This window comes from Morchella sextelata, assembly GCF_020137385.1.
Source record: "Morchella sextelata strain SCLS chromosome Unknown scls_25, whole genome shotgun sequence".
Taxonomy (NCBI): Eukaryota; Fungi; Ascomycota; class Pezizomycetes; order Pezizales; family Morchellaceae; genus Morchella; species Morchella sextelata.
In genome coordinates this window covers 243,972-271,404 of record NW_025408640.1, presented here as the reverse complement: position 1 = coordinate 271,404, position 27,433 = coordinate 243,972, and the positions used below count along the sequence as shown (strand labels likewise).

The 27,433-nt window shown below is 47.1% G+C and overlaps 8 protein-coding genes across 8 annotated transcripts; 3 read left to right on the top strand and 5 right to left on the bottom strand.

Moving 5' to 3' along the window:
* Positions 1–3,051: 3,051 nt before the first annotated feature.
* H6S33_007991 (uncharacterized protein) lies at positions 3,052–3,675 on the top strand (the record flags this gene model as incomplete). The annotated part of the gene is made up of 1 exon (XM_044839679.1): positions 3,052–3,675. One exon carries the CDS (start codon positions 3,052–3,054, stop codon positions 3,673–3,675), a length of 624 nt encoding a protein of 207 aa, XP_044688182.1.
* A 1,244-nt stretch (positions 3,676–4,919) lies between these two features.
* H6S33_007990 (uncharacterized protein) lies at positions 4,920–5,912 on the top strand (the record flags this gene model as incomplete). Its single annotated transcript, XM_044839678.1, has 1 exon — positions 4,920–5,912. One exon carries the CDS (start codon positions 4,920–4,922, stop codon positions 5,910–5,912), a length of 993 nt encoding a protein of 330 aa, XP_044688181.1.
* An 11-nt stretch (positions 5,913–5,923) lies between these two features.
* Positions 5,924–6,996, bottom strand: H6S33_007989 (uncharacterized protein; the record flags this gene model as incomplete). Its single annotated transcript, XM_044839677.1, has 4 exons — positions 5,924–6,074; positions 6,270–6,386; positions 6,736–6,786; positions 6,866–6,996. 4 exons carry the CDS (start codon positions 6,994–6,996, stop codon positions 5,924–5,926), a joined length of 450 nt encoding a protein of 149 aa, XP_044688180.1.
* A 5,656-nt stretch (positions 6,997–12,652) lies between these two features.
* H6S33_007988 (uncharacterized protein) lies at positions 12,653–14,119 on the top strand (the record flags this gene model as incomplete). The annotated part of the gene is made up of 7 exons (XM_044839676.1): positions 12,653–13,064; positions 13,117–13,170; positions 13,225–13,284; positions 13,346–13,408; positions 13,473–13,526; positions 13,597–13,668; positions 13,743–14,119. 7 exons carry the CDS (start codon positions 12,653–12,655, stop codon positions 14,117–14,119), a joined length of 1,092 nt encoding a protein of 363 aa, XP_044688179.1.
* Positions 14,120–18,782: 4,663 nt separating this feature from the next.
* Positions 18,783–20,198, bottom strand: H6S33_007987 (uncharacterized protein; the record flags this gene model as incomplete). Its single annotated transcript, XM_044839674.1, has 1 exon — positions 18,783–20,198. The coding sequence occupies one exon, from the start codon at positions 20,196–20,198 to the stop codon at positions 18,783–18,785; it is 1,416 nt and encodes a 471-aa protein (XP_044688178.1).
* Positions 20,199–21,670: 1,472 nt separating this feature from the next.
* Positions 21,671–22,306, bottom strand: H6S33_007986 (uncharacterized protein; the record flags this gene model as incomplete). The annotated part of the gene is made up of 1 exon (XM_044839673.1): positions 21,671–22,306. The coding sequence occupies one exon, from the start codon at positions 22,304–22,306 to the stop codon at positions 21,671–21,673; it is 636 nt and encodes a 211-aa protein (XP_044688177.1).
* Positions 22,307–23,347: 1,041 nt separating this feature from the next.
* Positions 23,348–24,304, bottom strand: H6S33_007985 (uncharacterized protein; the record flags this gene model as incomplete). The annotated part of the gene is made up of 1 exon (XM_044839672.1): positions 23,348–24,304. The coding sequence occupies one exon, from the start codon at positions 24,302–24,304 to the stop codon at positions 23,348–23,350; it is 957 nt and encodes a 318-aa protein (XP_044688176.1).
* A 2,527-nt stretch (positions 24,305–26,831) lies between these two features.
* On the bottom strand, positions 26,832–27,379 carry H6S33_007984 (uncharacterized protein; the record flags this gene model as incomplete). Its single annotated transcript, XM_044839671.1, has 3 exons — positions 26,832–26,836; positions 26,888–27,226; positions 27,289–27,379. The coding sequence occupies 3 exons, from the start codon at positions 27,377–27,379 to the stop codon at positions 26,832–26,834; spliced, it is 435 nt and encodes a 144-aa protein (XP_044688175.1).
* Between the last annotated feature and the right edge of the window lie 54 nt (positions 27,380–27,433).

Genomic DNA, 27,433 nt, shown 5'->3' with positions numbered 1-27,433 from the left:
ACGGCATACCATTCCAATGAAATTTGGAATCATTCAGGAAGAAGATAGTTGAAGCGAATTGGCTTTAACTTTCATCACATCAAAAAGGGAATCTATTTTGATGGCATGAATGTGAAGATTTGGTCCAATACTGTGCATTGTTTGTTCAGGAAAAGGGCAGTTTGAGAAGCTTGATTGTGTAGTATAATGAAAACGGAATAATGATCGAAAAGCTTGAACTTCCTATATCAGGCAAAAAACTCATTCTTGTTCACGAATGGAGAATTTACTTTTACTGCAAAAGATGTTTGATGTCAAGCGTGACATGAATATAACCAAACACACTTTCCTACCAAGAGTAAAGGTACAGAAATCATGCTCAATGATGTCCTCTATCCCAACTGGCGGGTTGCTGTTCCCTTAAATATATCAAATAATCATATGATTGTTAGAGGTCTTGATCCGGCTTATAGGTTTGCTACAGAGTATTTTGAGTATGGTAAAAATAATAGTGGTTATTGAACAGGAGATCATTTGGTCGATCATATGGTTAAAATCGTAATACCAATTCAAGAGCTCATCTATCTACCTGAATTATATCAGGGTTTCTTATTCTTTGACAACGCTGGAGGACATGGTTTTTATGCATCTGATGCTCTCAGGGCTCAAGAAATAAATTTCGTGAGTGGAGAAAAGACACCTATAGTGCGGAATAGTTACTAAATCTAGACTGCTATGGGATGTTACGGGATTAACTGAACTAAAGTAATGGCGGAGTTTAGAGCTCGAATAATGTAAACTGTTGCCTAACTGGAGCAGAGTCAGACAACTAAGGAGCAAAACTGAGGTCGGGTTCATAGGGGTGAGGACGAGGACTAGGACTTGAACTAGGATGAAGGTTGGAGTGGGATTCCCCTTGGTATGATATAATAGGTGATACGGATTTACGTTTAGGACAAAGATGAGGATTATATGAGTAAATATTTTATTGCTAGAGAAACAAAACAAGCCAGGATGATAGTCGAGAACAGCAAGTTTAGATGAAGAAAGGAGAAGAAAAGAACAAAGGAGAGACAACCATATATATATATCCTCTGAATGTCGCTGACTAATCTGTACAACAGACACTCTTAAAACCAAAACCCAATGTAATCCAAATACAGAAAGAAACATAACAAACGGAGATCTGATTATTAATTACTCTCCTTCCCGAACTTCTATCTCATTCAAAATACGCTGTTACATTTGCCTAATTCGAAAACGGAATATGAACTATTCCCTCAACTATCATCCGATGCTAGGAAACTAAAAGGATTACGTTGCGTTCTCGATGAACAGTATCTTTGGAGTTCTACGATGAAGCTAGATTGTGGTAGCAATATTTGTTCCGACTGCAAGAAGATTACTCAATCTCGTTAATACTGGATTGTTAAAACACTCATTTGCAATAAATCTAATGACTTGTCTACAAACCGAAAACGATGCAGACAGTGTATCAATCATATAAACACTATAAGCCTTACCAAAAACTACTTGACCTGTAAATCTCTAAGAGTGCAAAATGGGTCATATCTCTTCAAGATGATTTCTTGGTCTGAAAAGGTAGACTACAAGAGGAGGTTGAGGCTCGTGGACACAGAGTTCTATTTTTTCGTAAATTTCACTGCGAACTTAATTGGACAGAACGCTACTGTGGTAGTGCAAAGATATATGCAACAGCTAATTGCGGCTACACAATTGATGCACTTCGGGGGATTGCCCTTAAGGCAGTGGAGTCCATTGGGCCAGAATTAATAGGAAAACATTACAGTAAAATACAACGGATATTGAAGGCATACGAGGAAGGGATGATATACGGCGCAAAGGAGTTCACAGAAAGGGTATTCAAATCATATAGACGAATTCGGGAAGTAGAGGAATAACTGTATCTCATCAAAATAATCTAAAACTACTTGTTGTATTCTAGCCCGCATTGATATTGTAAGAGCTCGAGCTACAAAAGTAGGGGAAACCCAGGGTTAGGGTTGGCAAGCTCAATGGCTGGATTGTTGATATATCGTGACCGGAATCATAGTTCCACGAAGATGGGGAAGCTCCGATCATAGAATATTACTCGACTAATTTCCAAGCGATCTCAACCCATGCATGATGGACCGGAAAATTGGAGATCAAGCTTTAATGAAGACCGTCAAATAGTATTACGTTTATTTATGTTAGGTTGAAATCTCCGCCTTGACTCGCAATCAATAGATATATCCGTTGAATAGAAGGATGTAATTAAAAATATTCGACTGAGTAAGAATTTTGCATTTAAATGCATGTGAGCCAGTTTCTAACGTTCGATTTGTAACTTATATCTCCAGCTATAGCTATCAATCTCGCGCCGCATATATCATCCGCTGATTCGTGGGATAAACATACTTCCTCCATCCCATACGTACACTTATAATCTGTACAAAAGGATGAAAGGGTACTATCGATTCCCCTAAAAATGTGAATTAGGGAGACTGGATGAGAATCTTATTATTCGTTAGCATATTCCGTACAACTGCGATAGGTCCACATTTACTTGATTTTAGCTGCTTGGAAATATAACTGCCCTTTAATTTTGCAGATTGCCTTAATATTCTGGTTATCGGTGTTCATAATATAAAGTGGAGTATGAAATCTGAGATCCTTTGAACAATGTCAGTAGGAGGCTTTTATTTTAGCTTTAATACATGCACAAAGTAATATGGTAAACCTACAAATTAGAACTTTGAATTGAGCATGTAAAGATATCCTGCGGACTGTTATCGTGACAGATTCGGGATTGAAGTTTCACTATTGAATATGTGAGTCCAAATACTTCTACACTATTGTACGGAACTTCCTAAGATATAGTAATAAATACTTTAATATGATGGTTTCGTAGAAATAAAAGAAACGATTATCGAATAGACCTTGCCTGACCAGAACTCAAAACCTCTCTATAAAACCCCCCACAACTAACCTCTATATGCTACCACATTCCCGTAAACAAAAATTACTCTCCTCTATATACAGCCCCCCCCCCCAAAAAAAAAACACAGCATGGCAACCGCTCCTCAAGCAACCTCAATAGTCTCCTCAACTCAAACACCCTCCCCCACTATCACCGGCGCCACCCTCGCCCACAACGTCACCTCCAACAAACAAGTTCGCGCCACCATCAAAGCGCACAAAGCCCTCCTCAAAAGTCCTCAGGCCCGTACAATCCCCTGGCGCCAGATCCTCGACACCGAGAAAGCCAAACTCCGTAAGCTCCGGGAGTACTACATCGCCGCCGATGAAGCCTATCACCGCGATGAAATCGACATTCTCGATGTGCTAACATTCTGGGACTTGAATGAGGAGCATTACTATGCGGTGAAGAGGTGGCGCCAGCTGAAGGAGCGGTATAATAGTAATTGGGATAGCGAGGGGAATCCGATTATGGATCAGGATCCTGCTAAAACTAATGTGGAGGACAGCGATAGTGATACTGATGATGATTCTGAGTCTGAGGAGGAGTCTCAAGCTGATGGGGAGGAGAGCGAAGATGTTACCGGGTCTGAGCCGGAGCCTCAGAGTGTTCCTGAGCATGAGGGGAATCAACCCGCCGTCCATAGATCTCGCCCGCGGCGGAGGCGGGGGGTGGTGCACAGGGCTCGCCCTATGACACCGATTGAGGAATAGTTTTGTGGGAGGCAGTCGGAATTTGATGTGACATTTGCATCATGATGCGTGGGATTACCGCTCGGGTGGGACATATATTAGGACATTATTGATGGGGATCGAAGAATGCGTGGGAATGGACTTTGTTGGGAAGACAGCGTGACAACATGTGTAACAAGTTCGATAGTATAGTTTTTCCCAGAAGGTTGAGCCTGCATCGACACACAAATTTAAATATGGTCTTAAACTTGTGTTGCGAAGCTATTGTATTAATTATTTAATTTGGTAACTATTATAGTACATGTGATATAATTATTTCAATTTATAATAACAATAAACATTGGAATTAAAAACCAAGTAAATTGATAGACGCGCCAGACTACAAATGCGGGGGTGTCAGGGTTAGGGGTTGTGTGTTGTACTCGAGTGGGCGTTTGATTCATATCAGCCGACAAGATCTAGTCCACAGTTTATACATCTAGGATAAAGAGCCCTAGAGCGACTGATTTTATCGATACTACCACGTTGCTGCTTCACCTTACTGCGCGATCATGATATATCACTCGTTTACTAGTTGCCAGCTTGGCATAAAAAGCATCTGTGTCATCAGAGGCCACACGTTCTAGTGCAGGTATTCTGACAGGCTGTAGCAGTTATGTGGTTTTACCCGGTTAAGCGTAGGTGTTAGTTTCGTAGAGCCTATAAAACGCCGCTGCGGCCCACTTCTTCACTCGGATATCCTGTCCGAGCAAATCCTCCGATACAGCACCAAGCAGCACCCCCTCCCCGTTCAGGCCCAGTAGACGCGGCATGCTTATTACATGGAGGCAGATCACGAACACCGGGAATCCACGAATAATAATTCCTTCGACAAAGGCTAGGCCTATAGGCTAGAGACGAGAGCAGGAGGCTGACTGGGGTGCGGCAAATGAGGCTATGGGCCCAACCACTACATGCTGTCAAAATAACAATGGCTTATATGACAAAGGTATTTTACACCTCTGTTGATTTCGATTAGCAAGATCAACGTGTGGCTAGAATCCGCAGAGAGCACATACCGCCATAGAACGGACGCCTACTCACCTGCAATCATTACCTCCACAGAACTAGATGGGTATTGGTCTATTTAGAAGAATCTCCGGATCTATTGGTACTCTAAGGCATTCAGACAATTTTAAGAGCTAACCTATACTATATACGCACTTGTACCCTGTTCTCACCCGGCGCCCACTGCGAAGACTACAGAGAAATCTCCCTAACGAAAAATGGAATACGACTCAATTACGGTACGTCCACCCGCCTGTAACTGGGCGCAAGGAGCCTGCTTTTGTTCCTCCTCCAACGGCAATGTTGAACATGCTTGCGGACCTGCATCAAAATCATTTCCCATACCGTCAAGAAGTATGGAAGACAAAGAGAGCGAAGACACGACTTATCATCCACCGCGGAAGCGAGTAAAACGAACATACCAGAACAGCAGTCCTCGTACACCACCGAACGATACTCAGGCATGTAGACCTCTTCGAACAAGCCCTCGGTTTAGCAAAGACACCACGATAGATGACCTCCGAGTAGTAGATCAAACTCCCCACGACGCCGGTGGGCACACCCCCGACGTCCAATACTCTCCACGGACGGGGACGGATTCCGCACCTCTCGCTGCGGCTCATCCAACCCTCTGGCTTCCAGAAAGACCGAAACCCATGCCATTCTCCCCGTCCACTACTTCAGCCACACCGGTCGAGAATGTGAAAGCTAAGAAGGGAGTTGTCAGTATTAAACGCGAGCTAGATATTGAAACGCCGAAGCTCATACCGCCTTCCCCACCCGCCAGTCCAGCCACACCTCATGACAACTTGCAGGTTCAGGAGGAATGTGTTAGTATTAAACGTGAGCTAGATATGGATACACCCAAGCATATGTCCCCCTCCCCATCCACCACTCTAGCCGCACCGGACGGGAACGTGAAGGTCAAGGAGGAACATGTCCGAATAAAACGTGAGGGGGGCGCGGGGGCACCAAAGCCCATGCCGCCCTCCCCGTCCAGCACTTCAGCCACGCCGGACGAGGACGTGAAGGTTAAGGAGGAGCGCGTCAGTATTAAACGCGAGCAGGAAACGGACTCTTTTAGTGCTCGGTCAGCTGAGGACGCACTACTAATAGATGGTCGACATACTGCGGAGGAGTGGTCGGTGGCAGAGGCGATTGTCATGCTGGCAGTAGCGCTGCGGGAGTGTGGGGGTGTCCGATATCGGTAGTAAAAGAAGAGCTAGAGGTGTGGAGGACTAGCTATTACGGTCGAGGTGGCTGTCCAAGAGGTTTGGGACTGCGAGTGGGGGTTGCATTGATACTGACGTTGGGCGGGAGAGGGGAGGTACTCGGGGGAGGCGGCAAGAGACATTATTTGTAGACTTGTGTATCTAGATTTTAGATTCTGTTAGTGAAAGGTACTGAAACCATTATGGTTATCGTAGGCCAATTCAATTATGGTGGTATCAGGAGCGCTTCGAATGAAGTGACAAGCGCTCTTGCTATTTGACAGTCGTCCAGTGGCGAATAGCCCTAACCCTGGTAAGATAAACACGAATGTACCAAACTCTGTCTAACAGACCTACCTGAGCATCCATGATACAATTGGACCTTTCGAACCCCAACCACCGCAGCAGCAAAACAAAATTACCTCATCCAGGCAGCCCTGAGGGAAATTATCAGGGATATCTGGGATGGCAAACCTGATATCACAAGACCATTATATTTTGGGGTGACGGTTATAGGATTTAGTGAGCTTTATGGGGCCCTTCAATCATTTGCCATACAACCTTTAAGTTGTGATTCCTCTGACACCAATCGAAATGCAGAGTTCATTGGTATTTTCCTACTGATTGTAGTACAATAACCCGCGCAGTCTTAGTCACTGGAATAAGATCTCTCACAGGAACTTGAAAAATAGTAGAATTCATGAATCCATTTTAGAAGTTTTGTGTATTACTAAGATTTAGAATTAAAACGTAAAATATCTCATAAAATTTCCTCCAAACACGATCGTCCAGACTCTCCCCACCACGAAATCCAAATGCACACCTCAGCATAATTGAAGAACGCCCAACGATAATGAAAACTGCGGTTTCTATTCTATGTCTTGTTCATGGTAAGTGCATTGTGTTTATATCTCCCTCAGGGAGTCCGATAAAGTTCAAAGCAGGCATCGCACCGTTTGCGCCTCTTGACAACATCCCCCTTGAAGATCTTAACAGTACAGAGATGGCTGGCGGAGCAGCGCTTGATCAAGATGTCAAACTCGCAGTCGCAGACGGTGTACCATTTGTGAATATATTCGCACATGATGAAGGATGTGTTTATTGAGCAGTGAAATTTGTTGTGTGTTTCTAGACGCAGGTCGAGGCGAGTAGGGGACTTGCAGAGTTCTGCAGGCTGTCTAGCGCTAGGATGGGGGTGTCGATAAGAGAATGTAGCAAGAGTCGAAGAAGGAAGGAAGGAGGGGGAATAGGGCGTATTTATGGGGCACCGGTGAGCGTGTGCCCATTGCGCCTGAGCCCTGGTATTGGTATCAGGTAGTACGCAGGATTTGACTCGTTGGGCCTGAATTCTATGGGAGCCTATGCCGATAATACATAGGATAGAGGTTGGAGAACCTATCATTTCAATATGAACTCAACTTTAGGCTAGGTATAATCAGGTCAGCACTGCGTACTCGGAACCATGAGGTGTCTCTCAGGGTATTCGGGGTGGGGGCCGGTGGTAACCAGAGTCGGTGCCGAGAAGCTAGGAAAAGCCAAGTGTCTCGTACCAGGAGTGCAATATTTCCCCAAACACTCTAAAGGTTACACACTCAGTTGGCGTGGCTTCATTGACACGGAATGCACGCTTCCTGAATGTTGTTCCTGCCTATACCTCAGTTCCTGCTTGAGTAGGCAATAGGTTCGTGTACAGAGATAGTTTCAACTGATTTTTGTTTATATGATATGCGATACCTAAATGCTATATCAAGGAAACTGCTCTAAGACGACTATGAAGTTCTTATCGAAAGAGATTTCAAAGCATATTTCAATGCATATTTCAATCACAGAGGATCACTCGAGAATCAAGTAAGCTCCCCCGGGTTTGTGGGTGAGCGACTGAGTTAAGGAAGCGGGTAAAACGTATCATCTAATCCGTTTATATTTAGCAGGATAGTTTAGTTTTAAATTTTACCCCCGGTTCGGCTCACTCCTGGGCAAGCGGGTTTAGAAGATTAAGGGCTTAGAACTTGTCTTGGGCCACCGGGTATTTTGTTTTTGTGCTCTCTGGGGCTTGGGGCTTGGAAGTGATTGGTTTTTAGTTTTATTTTTTGTACTTCTCACTACTTAGTGGTGGCCCACATCGTGACCGCGAGTTGCACTTTGGATTATATATAGGATCAATCAAGGGTGGGATAATTGTGGAAGGCCTTCCATGGGGGTGCTTCGGCCCCGTCCTCCTCCTTCCGTCAGTAAAGTCAGGTTTCAGTACATGTTAGATTGAAAGGGTCTGGGGAGTGGGCATCGTTTTCTCCTATCGCGCTCTCAAAATATGTGGAATCCTAACCCTCATTATAGAACACCTAACCCTCGATGTTGAACACCTAACCCTGAGCTTGGCCAATCGCCAACCTACACCTAATTCTTGGACATGAAATCTCACTCGATTCTTTCGAAAACAAACAGGCTGAGGATTTGTCGAAAAAGCATACATATACTGGAGGGACTGGAAGACTTGTAACCTTGTCACACGTAGATTTCCGGTGGCTTCACGTCTATACAGGTGATGAACTGACTTGCATATAGTATAATTTATGAGTATCTCGATTGTTGAACGAAGTGACTTAATATAAATGACGCTATGAATAAATCAGTTTTTAATCTGTCAAAGAACAGTTGATAATAGAATGTATGGATCGTTTAGCGCTGGAATACTCATACAAAACCTCAATACATCCGCGATCGTTATTTACCACAGTTCTAGGAATGTGAAATTATCAAAGTGTCGGTATCTAGGTATTTCTCTCTCGTCATACCTCACGCGGAAACAACGTTCAACCCCACGGCGATTCAAGTCAGGCCAAAATTACGATCAAGTAGGGAATTACGCGCAATCTAATTTCTCCATCGTAATAATTTATGATGGCTGCCCAAATGGGTCAACCCTTAACGGTGAAGATATGTTTAATACGATAGGATATCTCACCGATCACATAATATATCAACTAGACCAGGCCTAGGAATGGTGCAATCGAGTGATAAAGTGTGACTTCAAATGTGTGGAGGGTTTTCTGGTGGTCTGTGCGGTGTTCACTCAGTCAGTGAATTCCACTGGAGCTTCCTAACACAGATACCAGGACGTCATATCCGGAGCCAGACAGCTCCTATAGTTATCTGGCCGCTGATGCGACCTCTGTGGTGACCCGCATACCAATCCGCGGATAATCGAAGGTATATAAAATATGTTGATAGTAGCGTCAATCAAAGGATCTTTGAAGCATGACCAGAAGCATATATTTCTTTGTTGAAGGCGTAATTATACAATTTGATATTTCGAGTTTCGGCACGCCTGAAGGGCTGTGGTTTGTTCGAAAGTGAGTTCGGCGGGTGTGTGTGCTGAATGGAAGCTCATGATTCGCGCTGGATGAAATAGAATTTTAGCGAGGTAAAACTGCTCAAACATATTTTAACAAGCTGGAAATCAGAGAATCTTGCTCAAGGTCAAATTTAGAGAAATTGATAAATACCGACATGCCAAGACACATGCAACGTCTCTCAATTACTTAGGATCATGTTATTTGGAGAAATGGTAAACCTACATATATATCGTCGGGTAGCGCATTGGCTTGCAAAGAAACTCACAGATTTTTCTCATGATCAGAACAAAAAGCCAAATTCGTACGAACTGATGAATTTATTAATTATGTCAGAAGCTGAAAGGGTGGATTCAGCAGCACACTAGGTGTTGGTAGCGGCACATAGAACATGGAAAAGACATCGCTCTCTTAGCCCTAATCAAGTTCGATATAACAATCATTTGTCAGTGATACACGCACATGTCTCCGTTTTATAATCCCATTGATGATTAGTCTGCTGAAGCTCGGTAGACCATGCGAGGATGCTAATCGTATCTGTATTCAAAATATCGTGCTGCGAATCGGTAGTACTCCAGGTATGTTCGCCCAGGACATGGTAGAGGAATCATACCAAGATATCAAGATCCAGTCTGTGGGGCATCTGCCTTGACCTATGTCAACCCTTGACAGAGATCTGATTGATGCAAAGCATGGGCCCAAGTGAGGAAAGTTGGAGAAATAATAGTATGCTTTCAATCGATGGGTCGAACTGTTCTTCACAATAGAAAACGGTCAAGGCTGCAAAACCTGTAATTCTTTCTAGACTGAACGAAGGTGTGCATCAGCAAACCAACCAACATAGACGCATAGGTTCCCACGTTTTAAAGGAGCAGGAAGGAGCAGGTGAATTAAAATACCTTTTGTGATAGTTCTAAGTTTAGGTTATTCAATTTACCCGGCTGCTTTCGTGGGGAGGATGACTAAGGCCAATGGAAACAGCAGAGCGGAGGATGACTGACTATACGATTGGTGTTTCAGACATATCGTTCCCTTGTTTTAAACAGGAAATAGAATTCAATTGCTGCCTTTTGTCTCGCCTCTGAGTGAAGATGGGTTTCAGCTTCTACCATTGATCAAATTGATTGGGCCACTATTCAGCCCCATGCACCGCCGTTGTAACGGCCACTGTGGCAAACATTCGCCACGCTATACTCGTTACACAAACTGCGAGTGAGAGCTGGTGATGGGGATCGCTTGGCCCATCCAGCGATCGACGCATATAGACAAAGCTTCCGATGCGTCAGATTCAATAAGTAAGGAAGCAGAGGAGTTGAATGAGAACAGTTAATGTTAGACAAATGTATCGATCTCGCTTTTAATTACGGTGGTGCACCGTCGAGGTTGAAACTACCGTGTGAGGTAGCCCCGAGAGAAACAGGCCAGTGGAGCTTAGGTTGAGAGAGGCATTGCCGAGAAGTCGAGGTGAGAAGCAAGTGCACAGGTTGTGCTTTGGAACAAAATTGGACGCGAAATGTGGAACAATCGCGGATGAAATGGGTTTGCGAAGCAGGTGTAAGGGAAGACACGAGCAATCTGATCTAGCACACCCAGTCTGAAGTCTTGTTAGCGTTTGGGCTCTAGGTGGATATCGGATAGCAGAGGGAGTAGTGATAGTGACATCATGGGATATGGTGTGAATCAATTAAGTTGCGAGCCTTTTTTCCAGCCTTTGGGTTCGAAACGTCGCAGGCAGTTCGCCATCTCCTACCATATTTCTATCCTTTTGGCGCTCATTTTGCGTCCAGAGAATCGGGTATGCTGCTATTAAATGCGATTTACGGGGATAGTGAAGACGTTTTCTCCTTTTATTATATCACGATCGTTCCATTGTCTGTAAAGAATGTTAGGCTACAAAAGTAGAATTGGTTATAGGATTGTTTATAGGAGAAATGAGTAGAAGTTCGATCGGATGTTATTATTTGGGGCGGTATGGTGCGGGAAGAATGTTGTCAAAGTTTATAGCTATTCATGCGCTTTAGTGTTGTTTCCTTCGCTGTGGGTGGGGGTCTCGGATGTGGGAGAAATTTCTTTCGCTAACTTCTTGAAGGCTGTTATTGTGCATTAACTGATATATTAAACATAGGTAACTGAAAACAGTGACTCTTCAGCATGCAACGCATGCGCGACTGCAGAATATGCACCCTATAAGTAATACAAGCAGCAGTATTAACAGCTATTATAACTTAGTTAAATCCCGACCACTCCAAAGTCCTGATAGGTAAAAGTCTGTTCGGACAAAAAAGCCTGCCGAGCATTCAACTTAATTTATCACATGTGTCCAGATATTCGATCTCGACACAGTGTCAAGAATGGTCATCACCTTGAGACAAGTCAGTACGATAGAAGCTATTCCCACGGCGGGTTAAAAGTTCGCGACCTGAAATTAAAGTTCATCTCGCACATGTGCACGCCGAAACTGGCGGTACCCCCGCTCCCTTCCTTGAAATCAATTTCCCCTACCTCAGCAGGGTCCGGAATCAATTCTGAACTTGAAAGTCTACCTATCTTCCATTGAGCTCTGTTAAGTCGCTTCATAGAATTGGCACTTGGGCGTCAATCGCTATTTGAGCGTGAAAAATGAGCACTGTTATTTTTGCTGTAGGATGAATTTCAATTGTGGGAACTTAAAGTGCATGTATCAGGGAAGGATATTGAGTGTTTAGAGCACTTTTTGCAGGTTAGGCAGTGCGCTCACACTGAACTGTCATGATCTGTAATGGTTAGTTTGATCGCCTTGGCTCATTGTAGACCTATGATGTCGCTATTTACGAAGTTCACCTAAAAGGCACGGATGGGCTGTCTTTCTGGAGTTCCGTAGAGGTGGAGAGGGGATTGTGTTCTTGGTCGTAGATCTAATTTGTCGAATGATGCAGAGTTTTCACTTCGGGAGATCGTCTAACTCGTTCTGCGGGTAGAGACGGCTTCCATCGTTGTGAACCTGGGTGGTCACGCTCTATGCCGCCCTACGTCTTTGATGGACTGAAGGGTCCTAGAGTGAACGTGTCCGATTCTAGTTCATCCTAGGGACGCCACGAAGTGATAATGGCCCCGCTGGCGGTCGGTTTAGTCATTGTGCTTATATCTGCACGCTACATTTGCCACTTTATGTAATTTCAGCCACAGCCCAGATTTATCAGGCCATACAGAGATAATATCAGGCTTGGCATAGATCTGCAAGCAGCCAGGGCAGCGGCGAAAATTACTGTGGCGTTGACTCTGCTCAAAATCTTGAGATCGCGCTGATTTCTTCTCCTCCAATTCTTTGTAACTTTCAAGATTCATACGCTCGTTCACACCACCCACAGTCGCTTCCGAATCAGAGGAGTCGTCCTCACAATACGAAAAATGGCAGACAAAAGTACCAACCATCGTAGCCCAAGCCTTGCAGTTCAGGAGGAGGTAGCACAGTACTTCCCCCACATCGCCGATGAACCTGCTGGCATCCAAACCCAGCCCCATGGTGAGAGTGTGCTGTTTGAAGCCCTGACAAGAGAGCCTTCGTTTTCGTCCCACCACCAACACTCTGAATATGGTCCCCGGTACTTTCCGGCTCCTGACACTACCTACTTCCGCTTCAACGGTGTTGAAGTAGACACTGACCTTTCCAAGCTGAGCGATTGGGAGACGGACACCTCTGACGACAGTGAATATGATCACGAGCGAGAGTTGACTCCTCAATCCGGAGGCAGCCAGGCCATCAACGAAAATATTGGTCAAGAGGGAGAGAATGAGTATCCCGCGATATTGGTCGCCACAGGTATGCCACCCCCTGGTCGTTTGAGAAATTTCTTGAACTAAAATAGGCACAGCCAATGCTGCCGTAAACGCTGTGCAGCAGCGCTACCATGGTCATGTACGGTTGGGTTTGTCTTCGTATATTCATTCTCCACCAAAAATGATTATTAACACATCACCAGGAGCCGGTCACGAAGTCAACAATGGTCAGGCCAGCGGTCAGGCACACGTATCTGGCTTTGGTAAGCCGTTCCTTCCTCTAATCCTGTAATCACCATAACTATCTTCTCACATGTGTTGCAGTCGATAACCGCGGGTACATGTACCCCGATCCTTCCCAGAGTGACCAACAATCCGGCCTCATCGGTAGCGTATTGCCCCTTCTTTCACACTCTTTCATTTCTTGTTAACAGTCTTCCGTGATCCATAGTCGGCCCCGCCTTTAGTCGACCTACTCGTATAGGCCCTGAGGAACCTCAAAATGGTAAGCTACACTATTAGGCCAGAAAGGTACTTTCCATTGCTCTTCAAACAGTTCGCTCACACACATATAGAGCCTTTCGTCCTTGGCCCAAACGCGGCAATGCTTGAAGAACATGGTGTCGAGTCCACTGCAGCCCACACCGGTAATACACCACAACTGGCCACACCCCCTCCTCCACTGCCTCTTCTGTTCCTTCCATGCTAACACGCAAGGCAGCTTACTACGGCCATAACCTCCCAACCCGGAGAGCCCGCTGCCCTGATGGTAGATTCCGCTGCCGTGTCTGCACCTATACGAGCGGACGCCTCCAAGCCCTGCAGCGCCATATCAGCACGCGCACAGGCAACATCAGGTTCAGCTGCCCCCACTGCGGGAGACGCTTCGTCCGCCAGGACCTTATGCGCATCCATTCCAGGAAGTGTAAACACGCCGGCAAGCGCGAAGGTCCTCCGGATAATGCTCCTGGCCCGCCTGGTGGTCCCCATGGGTCTGACGGCGACGCTGGTGCTGGAGCCTCTACAAGCAAGGCTGCGAGGCGCAAGGTTCAAGGTAGCGGTAGAAACCGTGGGGGAAGAAGGGCGGCGAAGGCCTAATGAGTCCAGTATTGAGGGATCAGTAAGCTTTCCGAGGTTGGTTGGGGTTTCTCCATAAGGAACATCTGATACGCTATGTTTGCACTGCTTCCCTCCCTGGCGTTTCGATAGCATAAAAGTGATTTTCAAATAGGCTGATTGAGCTGTTTGCTCCTAATTTCATAGCTTTTTCCAACTGTGTTTCATTGTGTTTTCTGATCGCGGAGGTGATCTTGGATCACCTTGCATTGCTTATATTGGCTGACAGTTCTAATGCTTGAAGCTGGCGAAGAACGATGCTGACTTGATCTCCAGGGATGCGGACTCAATCTCCAGTAGTTGTTCTAAAATCCCGCTCTAGGAGAGTCAATAATCCGCAGCTCAGCAAGGGGAGAATACAGAACCAGGTAGTAGGAAAGAAGAACCCATCCATCCTAGCATGCATGAAGGCTTAGGATCCTGCTAGTTCAATAGAGAAGGAAAGGGAGAACGAAGCGACTTTACCATCTCGTTCTCTCATCAAGACATCCGACTCCCATTGTGCGGATGCCCTGGTCCTATCTGTGGTATTACATATCTGGGGATCTCTAGAGCGGCTATTTGTATGTTAAAACCAGCAATAAACCTCCAGGAGGCTGTAGGAGTCGGTTTCGGTCGAGCCCGTGGAAGTTCAGCAGCAACCTTCGCCGGAAATAGCTGATATGTTAGCGACGCATTTGTATGATGTCTTCGAGGTATCTGCGGATAGATTCCAGTGAAGGAACGTGGGTTTCTTCGATGGAAGAGCTATTTACCGAGCGGTTCCGGTCAGTTACATATGGATAGACTGCAGATCCAAACGTACGAGGTTCCGACGATGCATGGCTGATTGCCCATTATGGACCTTGGAGTTGGGATGTGAAGGAGATGAAATGGGAGATGAAGGAAGTAAAGTCAAGTGACATTAGACCTATAGATATCGAGGAGGAGGATGTGAAGGGTCACGGTTGTAAGATATATCTGGCCCGAGCCGGCACTGTGGCACCAAGCGGTGGGAGGGAACAGGTGCTTGCGAACGTGCCGTGTTTACACGTTCCCTCAAGGATACTTTACAGGGATTACAAGAGAGTAGAGAAAGATCTCTTTCGATTTGAATGATTTGATTATACACCAGGATCATTGGCCCTCGTGCGCAGACTTCCGACTGGCACTGGGCAACTGTCCTGTGGGACTTATTTACTGGTTTCGGCTTTATTGTTTATTTTATCTCCGTTCTATCATATCATGTAGGAAACGTCTGCGTCGATGACTATAGGAACAAGCTGAGGTCTATTTTCGGAGGGGTGTAGCAAAAGCGTGTGAAAAAAACGGGTCACACTTCACCTAATAACTTACACAGCCAAGCCCGGTCTAACCAGAACGAGAGACAGCGTCCCCCCCTGTGTGCTTCAATGTGGTGGCCACTGCTGGGATCGGCACACTGGACACAAGTCAGGTTCCGCAGCGCCTTCGAAAACACATGAAAAACGTCTATCTACCCTCCAAGTCATCGAAATATTTTTCAAAAAGCTTGTTATTTCATCAAGACGTCAGGCAAATTTTAGTATACATCTTATATGATAGACAGTGAAGGAGACTCGGGAGAGACGTGCGCGATACTCTCTGACAGATCAATCGGGAACTATGAAAGCGGGATGGTTCGATTATGGCTATTTATACGTCCCATCAGCGTTCCGGGAATCTTACGAAGAACCAACCTAGTGTCTCACGCCCTATCCCTTAAGCCGTCAGGCCGAGTTGAAAAGGCAGCTCTTAACCACATTCAGTAAAGATGATGGATTGAACGCTGGTCTCAGTCATACCGTCACGCCAGCTACTTATCAAATGCATGGCAGATCGTACTAGATATCTCCAATGTTTACTGAATGTGGTTAACAGCTGCCTTTTCAATTCAGGCTGACGGCTTAAGGGATACCCCTAACTGCGTATCACCCTGGGTGATAGAATGCGGGGGAGCGTTAACCAACTTGAGAGCCAATGGCAATGGTCACAGGCACCTACCCCTGGACTGCATATTGCAGAGTTTTCATTGTGACGCGGTCTTTCCAGTTTGATAGATATGTGGCCTCTTATTGACCCTGAAATTGCAGATAATGCTACATGTATGCCTGTCTAGGGTTTCCAGTGGTTCATCGGTTATATGGTTCAAACCGGTTTAACTGAACCGTTTAACTTAACAGTTGGTGCAGTTTTTATTGCCCTCAATACATGGTTTGAACGGTTTAGAAATCTGCAAAACCGGTTATACCGACGGTTTAAACGGTTTATACAACTCATGTTCATGAGCTCGAACACGCCAGTTCCTGAGGTCGAACACGTCCGTTCCAAAGCTCGAACACCCTGTTCGAGAACATGAAGAGCTATTTTTTGGACTGTTATCATGGTGAGTATGCCAAGACATAAAACCGCGGTTTAAGCAGTTAAACCGGTTCAAACTGTCACGATAAAGAGTTGGTACAGTTGGTACAGTTTGAACTCCTTGATTTAGTGGTCGGTGCGGTTTTGTCTTATATAACAACCGGTTTCTACCGTTGGAAACCCTGTGCCTGTCCTGCTTGACATTTGATTTCTATGGAAAATCCGCCAAAATATATTATGAGCTGCAACTCAAGTCACAAGCTGAGCTAACACACAGAGAACCTATCAGGATGAGACATTTCGGAATGGCAGAAGTTTGCTCCCCGTCTTGAAAGTCAATGATAGCAAACAACAGAGTAGGCACACCGTATAATTGCAGTGAGCAACAGGCGACCTCACGAGCATGTGGAATTAATATCTATTCCAAGGTCGTCCTAGATTCTATATCGATCTATGTCTCTGCGACGCCCAATACAGATGGTCATGCTAGTGCATTTGTGGCAGTTCCGGAAGTCTTCGGGCTTCCTCTATTGCTGACCGAATTCCGTATATAGCACCGCCGTGAGAGCCAATTATGTTTACCCACAGCTCACACAGGACAAACACCACCCGGGATAATGAAAAGTTCACAAATGAACTATAATCTAGATATTCCGGCACATAAGCTACGCTATACCGGCCAGTCTAGGATCCTACCTGGCCTTCCCACCGATGCCCGTCTTTTCTGCCCGCGAGCTGATGCCACCGAGTATGACTTTCCTGAATACGATTCAATATTTCTAAAACATCACCTTAATGTCTCTAATTTCCACAGTTTCCTCCGAACACCATCCTTGTTTAAGTGAGCAGCTGACCAGGGATGAACCACTCCCACATAACCTCCGATCCCACGTACTAGTAAGCAAACATCATGACAAATATCAGCAGACGCCATGTAGTCCCAACTAGTCAAGTGTTGAATTCAGAACACGTGTTCATAACCCCTAAACATCTGGGGGGGCAGAGTTGACTTTCCAATTTGACAGAGTTGCCAAGAAAGTTGTGGATTGCCAGTATTAAATAATTCCAATTGCCTATAGAGATAGCTGGGGAGATTGGGGGTAAGGAAACTCGATACTGAGGTTATATTTCTAGCTACTTGGGTGGTTCGGGGAGGGGGTAGTACTTGATTCTTCGAGGCCAAAATTTACTAATTAAAACTCTGTAACTCGCGGGTACGAGTGAACGTTTTCCCGGGCTATATGTATGTAGTAGAGAGTAGAGAGTACCGAGTGTACCTGCAATACAAATTCCTTTTGGCAGCTGTTAGACAAAAAGAATAAAACGTTTAGGAACTGCCTCTTCTTTCCTCCCACCTTGAGAACAAATAACTATAGAGACCTGGTTTTCTTCCTGACTGCGAATTACCCCGGCGGTAATGACACCTCGCCCACTAAGCTTTAACAACTTTCGTTGACTTAATGTACCCTACTGTATAATCATGGATTCCCAGAAGGAGCTCGCAACGAGCTAGGCAGGGACCAATTTTATGACCACAACCAGATTGTGAGGCGCTTCGAGAGTGGGGTGTCAGGTGGTATCACTCGCCTCTTGCCAAGAATGCACAGGAATGAGCTGGCTTCATGGATCATCACTCGGGCCGGTTGCCAAGAAGGCTTTTGTTACGTTGACTCCTGCGAGGAAGTACATGTGAGATTGGGTGTTTCCTTTCGGACGCAAGACACAAAATATGTGTTTCCCGGGTGCTTTACATATATCACGGGTGTCCTTGGCTGTGGGTAGTATGATGAGAAAAATACTAGTAATCACAACTTGAGCGAGTCGGAATTGCGGTGCGAGAAGTGTGATAAATATACGATGTTGTAATAAGACTATTTTTTAGGGCATAAGAGATATACCGACATCGTTCTAGAGACAAAGGTTCCTGGCGGTCCTCGCAGCTTGCGTTTTGATATAGAACTATAGGGAAGAACGGAGTGTTGGTACAGTAGGATCGTTAACAGGTTTTATAATTTGCTTCGTTCGATGATGAATTATATGGCTCATTCATGACCGTTAGTGGATCTTTGTGACGTAGTGTATTATATACAGCGAGATGTAGTATAAACAGTCAATGCCAGCACAGAGAGCACATCATGATCGAAAATCCCGAAAAATGAACAGCACATTACAAAGGTTTGAACTGATAATAAGATTTAATTCATTGTAAATCCCTTAATGTAAGCTCGTACAAGCACACTACTAGCCTCAACGAGCCAGAGCAAAGCTACTATTTACTTCTTTAGAACTATCTATCAATCCACCTCATCCCCTCCTCCAACGCCACCCTCAGCCTCCTCCTCACATTCTCGTTCGCATTCCTCTCCTCCTCCACCGCATTCCTCGCCCTCTGCTCCTCCCTCTCCCTCTCTATCCTCTCATCCTCCTCACGATCCTCCCTCCTGGCAACGCGATTATACTCCGCAATCTCCTCTGCGGTCATCGTCCTCGCATCAGGCCACACCCTGCTCGACACACCCGCACTCCTAGGGGTCTCCACGTAATGATTCTCCACTCTAGACCTGCGCATGCGCTGCCTCTCGTAGCGGGCCAGTTCCTCCTCGATCTCATCTTCTGTCAGCGTGGGGAACCGCAGGCGATAGCTCGCCGCGGTGGGCGGGTTCCCGAACGCATAAGTAACACTATCAAAACTGTCCACCACATCCGTTCCGATGCTGTCTGTTACGTCGAGCGCCTCTCTCCTCACAAATCCATTACCCACCATATTGCGGCTCCCTTGCAACGCCTCTCCATTGCCATCAACCATGAACTGTCTCCTCACAGGCCTCTCCTGCGCTGCACCGGATACCCGCCGGGGACTCTCCCCCGTCGCAAACCCAGCCTCGTCCTGGGCCCACGCCGCCCCGCCGGGCAACATAGATCTGACGGCTTCCCCCGCCGCGATTCTAGCGGCGGTGTAGAGTGACCGCGTGTCACCCGTGGAGCCCATCATACTGCGTAGGCGGATTGTGAACTCTGCCACCGCGCGGCGCACGGCCGCGTCGTTGTTAAGGACAGTGGCGGGATCGGGGGCAGGTTCGGCGATTTGGAGACGGATGGCAGCCTCGCGGGCGAGGAAGGACTGGTATTCAGATAGGATGAGGGTGTCCAGAGGTGTGTTGAGCGTGTTGTCGGCAGTGGTTGGGTCGGGAGGGTTGGCGGCGGAGAAGAGCGTGAGTGTGGTGGAGAGGGTGCGGATTTGGGACATGCGGTGTTGCATGAGGGCGTATGTCGGGGGCGTGGGGTAGCTGATGAGACTGGTGAGGCGGTGTATGAGGTCGTCGCGAGTTTGGGCACGTGTTTGGGGAGTAAGGGCGCCGGAGGGGGTGTAGCTGTCGAGGGTACGGGCGGGGGGAGTGGCGGGGGAGAGGTCGGAGGGGGCGTCGGCCCAGTCCATGGAGTCGGAATCTGAGTCTTCGGTGTCATTGCGGTCTGGATTGGCCAAGGAGGTGAAGGTGGAGGGGCGTGAGAAGGTCAGAGGTGGTCGGGGTGTGTCTGGGTTGCTGAGACTGGTCCCGCCTCTAGGTGCCTCCGGTGTCCTGGGACTCGGTGCTGCGGACCTACCTGTTGTTGCTCCTTCTCTCACTGGTGTTATGACCTCCGCTGGGGGATGCGGTGGAGGAGTGCTTGGAGGAGGTCCGCTGGGGATGTTCCTGCGGAACATTTTGGCCTTTTGTGTGTGGCTTTTGCCAACCAAGATTGAAATGAGGAGGAGTGAGAGTAGTGGGTTGTGGTTGGTTGTCGGAGAGTGGAGGTGAGAAGGGAGTTTATATAGTAGCTGGGCTGGGTGCAAAAGCACTCTTGGTTGGCTGTTGGGCGAGGGGGCTTTATTGGGTGTTTGGGCTTGTCATGGGAGTGCACTAAGGCCTGACACCCCCAATCGTCACCTAAAATGTTATTTTGGTCAAAATGGTTGTAAACCTTTGTTCCGTACGTTGTGTCCGTTCTGATAAGGGCAGCAGTTGCATACAGGATGTAATCAAATTCTGAAATGACCTGTTTTTATCGTTCTCCATGATCTAGTCTTCTCCCTTTTACAGTTATTATGTTCCGGCAAACTACCTATTTTGCAGTGATTTGTTCCTCTAATCCTCCAGCTCTGGGGGGAAGTGACCGTAGCTGGGGCGTTGCCGGATCCTATGCTGCACTTGGACCCTGTCATGGTTTTCTTTCCTGCCATTTTTGACTTGGTCTACTATACTGTCGATCATTGACACCGACTGGATGAATAAGCGGCATCAGCCGGAATAGGGAGATGCATTGCCGATCACCACCAGAGGCTTGAACTATCCATAGTACGTGCAAGACCAGGATGTTCGTGAAGGAAAAGCTAGATGACTCCTTAAGTACCCGTTTCTCTTTTCCCGACATAACCTAAGATTCCGTTCTCTACAGTCTATAAACATGAATCAGTTTATGCATCAATTTTACACACAAAGTTTTTGGTGTGAAATGAATCATAGGAAATGTGTTATCTGTCGGAAATGAATCAAATTTTGGTGTAGAAACGAATCGTTAAACGAATCATAAGGTGCACCCCGTACTTTTATTTATTCATTCCTTACTAAAGCTTTTATTCTTTTATTTCTTTATTCCTTTTGGAAAATCCTCATTTCTCTTTATTACTCTAAATTATGGCCTTCAAACATCATCTGATTAATCACTATGGTTTCACAATGGGTAAGATATCCTAGTCAAGCTTGAGGAATAGACTGCGGGATCAATTTCGTCACTATGAATAAGTGGCCATGGTAAATAGTTGAATTGACAATTAAGCTTCCTAGATACAAGCCGTGTGTCACAAGAATAATCCCACCTTAAGTGACAGTACTACGTAGTGTGATGTAATGAAGGTCGAGCCTCCAGTGTTTCCAGTTTTGATATGCGTTAGAATGTCTACTACAGGGCTTTATATAACTGTAAGAAAAGAAGCTGTCCTTAAATAATGAATGTTCACTGAGCATTGAATAGGATTCCATCAAACAAAGCTCAAATGCAACTTCATCCCACTTAACCATTGATATTCGCTTCTTCAGTCTACAACATCAACTACCCACGTGCACCTGGCAAATCCAGAAACTCGCAGTCAGGCAGAAAAACCACAAAGCGAAAAACAACCCGCACCACGACCAAAACTCAAACCCCGCTCCCCTCCTCCCTCCTCGGCGCGTCACCGCCCCAACCCTTCAGAAGTGTCTGAATCCTATCTCGAAACTCACTCAACTTCACCTTCATCTCCTCGTCACTCATCTCCACCTTCTCCACCGTCCCCTGCACCTTCACCTCCTCCACCTTCACCACTTTCTTCCTCTCCCGCGCCGCAAATTGGATCACCTGCGGACCCCGCTGCTCAATTAAGAGGCGCTGACGCTCGCGAAAGGCCTTCCAACGGAGGTAGATCTGTTTGTCGGCGACCTGGGCCGGCGTGAGGGTGCGGCGGGCGCGCCTTTTGGGCAGGTGCATGGACCAGGGGCGCCAGGGGTTGCTGCATGTGGAGAGGGTCCAGGCGTCTGTGTGGGTGGTCTCGAGAACGGGGGTTTCCATGGGAACGGACTCGGTGGTGAGAGTGTTGATAGGTGCGGGTGAAGCTTGGGTATGTTCCGTGGAGGCGGCGGTAGGAGACGTAGCCTCAGTGGAGGTGGGAATAGGGGCGGTAAGGGCAGACTCAGTGGAGGTGGAGGGAGGGGCTGTAGGTGGAGCAACACCGGAGGTGGCAGTAGAGACAGTAGGGGCTGCCTCGCCAGAGCGTAAAATAACAGTAGGGCGCTGCATTGTGGCCGTCTGTGGGGTTTGCATAGTCGTTGTGTGGAAGTGTATGTTTTCTTCTTCGTTTTTGAGTTAGCATAGAGATATCCGTGGATAGGATTGAAGGGTGAGATATGAAGGAAGATGGTTAGAGTTATTCCATTCTAGGCTGCAGGAAGCGTAGGGATTTCCGGTGATGATTATGTATTTCAATTGAGATCAATTGGAAGTGTGGATTCTATGCTGTGACAGCTCCGTTGGTCATCGAGCAGCTGTCTTTCCATGTGGTGTTTTACCAGCTTTTCTTTGGATATTGTGAGGTGGCCGGATGCATGGGGAGACATGACTGTTGCAGGATCATTCCAATCAGCTTGAGGAGCACAGCAAGTTTTTTTTGCCTTCCGTCTCTGCACTAAGTGAATCTTGTCTTTCGTGCTTCTCAGACATTAGGTTCATAGGGTATTTAGTAACACTATAGTGGCCCTGAGCTTGGAGATTCGGGGGTGTGGTGGAGCTGAGACAGAATATCAACTTTAACGTGGGTGAGTAAAAGGTGCTGAAGAGCTCCCACTCTAAGATAATAATAGTCTGGATTGCGGTTACTCGCAGTTGGTATGTGGGCAAGTTATTATTAGTTTCACAGTGATTGGGAGAGTGAAAGTGGGTTCGGAAAACTGATCCTTGGAAGGCGGGTTTAGATAAGTTGTGGTTGTTTTACTTGACGAGCTTGGATTAAAGATCAGGGGGCATACGAAGGAGTAAAGAAAAAAAATGCCATAAAGAAGTTTGAGAATTGTTTATGTTTAGTCACACGAATAGCTATGAAGAGAGTGGGCACTCGAACTACTGACTGACATATCACGGTCTACAAGAATGCATGAGATAAAAGTAATATCAGAAACCAATTGTTTATTGTTACTCATTTGCAAACTCTTTATAGGAACTTCCTACTTCAACAAAACGTAGCAGAGTAAAAACACAGAAACTTGTAGAAAAACGGCTCACGACGAAAACAGTCTCACCCCATATCATCGATCACCATGCAGCCCAGCTGCTTTGAGATGAGCCCTACTGACCCGCCCTCTCCCTCTCCTCCTTCTCCTTCGCAGCCTTCGCATCTCTCTCCTCATTCCACTTCCTATTCTCCTCCCTGTCCTCTGCAATCGCCTTCCTATTATACTCCGCCAGCTCCTCCCTCGTCATATTCCTCGCATCCGGCCACACCACCGCCGGGACCTGCGGCCTCTCCATCGTGATAGTCCTCCCACTCATAATCGGACGCCCACCCAGCGCCAACCTACCACCAAGCCTCCTTCTGTGCGCCGCGTCCTCCCGTTCCCTGATCCGCCTAGAAACCCTTGCCTCCAGAGCCCTGAGGACCTCATCGCTATCAAGCTCCTCATTGCCGGCCACCAGCGGCAGCCTCGCGCGGATCCGCTCCAGGTTCACGGCCTGGCGCCTCTCCACCCAGTCCTGCTCGGTGATCATGTTCTCGCCGTCGTCCTCGCTGCCGCTTTCGTTCTCGCTGGAGTCCTCGTCGTCGTCGTCGTTCGGGCTCTCGCCTTCGGCCATCTCAGTGTCCTCCAAGGCGGTGGTCATGATGCCGTCGTTGCGCGCGATGTTGTCAGCAGCAGCGTTGGTAGACTCACGGTCGATGTAGCGGGGGCGGAGGAGGTCACTCGTGGTGTCTGCAGGGAGGGCACCAAGCCCGTTGGCGGCGAAGCGTGTACGGCCGGCGGTGCGTCTGTCGGCCATGGTGGGGCGGTCGAGGAGGGAGGTGTCGGTGGGGGAGATGTTGGGGGAGAAGAGGCTTGCGGGGGGTGGGGGGGTGGGCGTGTTGAAGATGCTTGTGAAGTTGGAGGTGGGGGGGTCGTGTGCGGCCGCGAGGGCGGGGGCGGATGCTTCTTGGTTGAAGAGGGCCACGGCATCGTCTACGCTGGCGGCGAAGCGGCGGGCGTCGGCGGGGGTCATGGTGCGTTGGCTTGGGAGGAGGGAGTTTGAGAAGGAGGGGGGTGGACGGGGCATCTTTGTGGTTGTGGTGGAGTTGTGGACTTAGAGGAATGTAAGATGCTTTTGTTGTTGTTGTGAGAAACCGGAGAAGATGTCGGGGAGAGCAAAGTTGTTGTCAGAGCTGTGTTTTTGAAGGCCGAAGTCGCCAAGATTCGGGTGATTGGACACGGGGCGGTTATGTTACTTTGTGGTTAGTCTGGAGTTAGTTTGGGGTTTATTTGTAGCTGCGGAGGTCAGCAGACTTGGTTTACAGTGTGAACTATTACGCGGCCTGTTGGTAGCTTTGGTGTGCTAGCATGAAGCTATGCAGAGCTATGGGAGGCCACATCACCCATCCATCATGTGACGAAGTATATTCTTTAGCTAACCTGCTAGCTTGAAGTTAAACTGGCTCTGACGTAATTCTTGATTTTGTTCATGTGAAAGCATTTGTCTTCCCAGGCCGCTTGCTCAACTTCCCACCCAACACCGTCAAACTCTTGAGCTCAATACTTTACATCTCTGCATGTTCACACCTGGTTCCCAGTCCATCTACCTTAGACAAAAATAATGATTAGACCACCTTTTAAACACCAAAAGCATCCGCCATCACGCTTCCAACACCCGTCGCTGCTCAAGCTCGCGGGATTCGTGAACGAGTGATATCCGATGAAGCTCTGTTACATCTGACGATTGATTAATTAACAATTCGTTCGCCTATGCTATCAATATAGTTGCACCTGATAATAAATAATTATGTTGACCTTAATTAAGCATAGATATCATCTCATGAGCCATATTCAAAATAATTATCCTCAACATATCAGACCGCCTCTCCTCAGTAAATACAAATGTCACATCTGCCGCCGCCCCCTTCTCCACCTATGGTCTCACGGTCCCCCTTCTGGCAGCAAGAACATCTCTATTATCGGTATAGTGGGACGGAAGGTGTCGCGAGTACTACATCCCATATGTATCAGTTGGAACGTATGTTCGACGCTGCGAATGATGGGTTGTCTCCTAGAAATGATTAGATATGTGTCCGTCAAGATAGCAAGCTCGCGGTGTCAAAAGGGAAATGACCTGCTGTCAAGAGCAATGGTGTCCTTTCCACACTCTTATAAGATAACACCTGTTGCCTTTAGATATCAACGTCAATTGAAAAGCTCTAAACCTCCTCCTACCTTCAACAACAATGACCACTAGGGTGACCAATGTCGCTAGGATTATCGCTAGCATGCGACTTAATGGGGACGGTATGTACCAAGAACTCTCTCATTCAAGAATCGGACCTAGACGGTTGCCAGCATGCTAGACCGTTGAGAATATAACAAGAGCGGAGGTTCCGCTGTTGGGTAAAGCAAATGGAGAAAGAGCCAGAGGTTGAAGTTCCAAACCATAAGACGACCAGCAGATGAAATGAGGCAAAATTTGGAAGATGGAGAGCATGGAAGAAAGGTAACATGGAGTGTGAGCAAGGGCTCACTCGCCAAAATACGATCCGCCGCTACTGAACTGAGAGCTATCATAAGACGTTCATGCTATCCTGCTTCTCTCCCCCTGGTTGTACTCCTGCAAGACCTTCGACTGGGTGCCGGTCCTTCTGGTTCCGCACCCCCGCTCCATAGCTTAGGTAATCTGACCACGGTTGGCCGTCGAGATGCAAATTATTCCCCACGCGCTTAAGATCTCAGGGAGAAATAGCTTTCGCTCGCCAATGTAGCGGTGCTCATTGCTGGAATAAGTGATGCTCTATTTGGTATGTGATGAGACGGATGCCGCAGACTTGGTGATAGAGTAAAAAATACTCTATAGAATTGTTAGCAATAGTCCATCCGTGTAGATTGTAGAGCACTGTTAGGAGACACAGTGTGCTGTAGGAAGATAGTTTCCTGCTGGGAATAGAGCTGGAGGGAGAGAGAGGGGAAAGTCGAGGTGGGGTAGAGGGAGGCATAATGGGGAGGAATTCATATGAGAGGATGAAGAGCAACGATCAGCGGGTGAAAGCACCCAAGAATACAGTTGGGGATGAATAGAATACCAAGAGAGGTGCGGAGGGAGTAATAAAGGCGGCACAGACACAACGCGGACACATAGAAGAGTGTAACAGAGGTAGAGGTGAAGCGGCGGAAAAGGTAAAAGAAAAAGGTAGTGAAGAAGGGTAAAGCAACCAGGAGTCCTACCATCAAAACCCAGCGTGAAAGAAAGCCAGATATGCAGTTTTCCCCCTCTCCAGGTATCAGTGCACATATGCCTCTGTCCCCAATTAATTGTCCAACCACCCCCCTTCCATACTTCTTCCCCACCCCAGGGTAGCATCTATACTAAGTAGTAATTACGACTACTAATTGCAGGGTATATCTTAGTAGATTGCGTTAGGAGTAGTAGCAGCTTCCACAGCCTCTCTTGCTGCTAATAGCTACTCTCCATAATTTCATTGCAGCCAAGTACATGCATCCATAGCTCAAGAGACAGACCACGTGTTGTCCCCCTCTTGTCACAGAGGACAACTATTTTCCCAGCCATTATTAATTCCTGGCCTGCAACGCAGCAAGATGATTGTTTATCCTATACCGCCGTTAGCAGGTGCTCATTATTGATGGCCATTGGGCTTCCTACCTAGCGTCCTCAGCCGGAAGAAAGCCCTCTCTGCTCCTTCCGATGCTCCTTGCCACAGTTTCTCATACACACTTATGTGGCCTTGCATTATACTGTGGATCAGTTGCAGCTTCTGACATGCCTCTCTGTACGAACGCCAGCAGATGGAGGGCACGTGTTGCAGGAAAGCATCCTGTTGAAGGGTGGATTCGGTGGCGAGAGATTTGCAACAGAGGGTGTTTGGGGAGACTGCAGATGTGAGGAACAGAGGAACAGTATTCACCCAGCGGTTGAGAGGTTGACCTAATTGAGCTGCGAGAAGGTGAGGAGCACAAAGGTATACGGAGGCGGTATGACGGACTGTGAACAACCATTGTTAGCAGGTATGTAAGGATGGGAGCTGCGGAGGACAGGTGTGTTACTAGATGATGCTTCTTCTTCCCTTTTGCAGTGCCTGGAGGTGCTCCTATTCCGTGGGATATACGCTGAGACTCCTTTTCTGTAGATGGACATCCCGAGAGAGAAGGGGGAGGGGGGTGTGGCTGTGGTGGAGATGTTGGTGAGCCG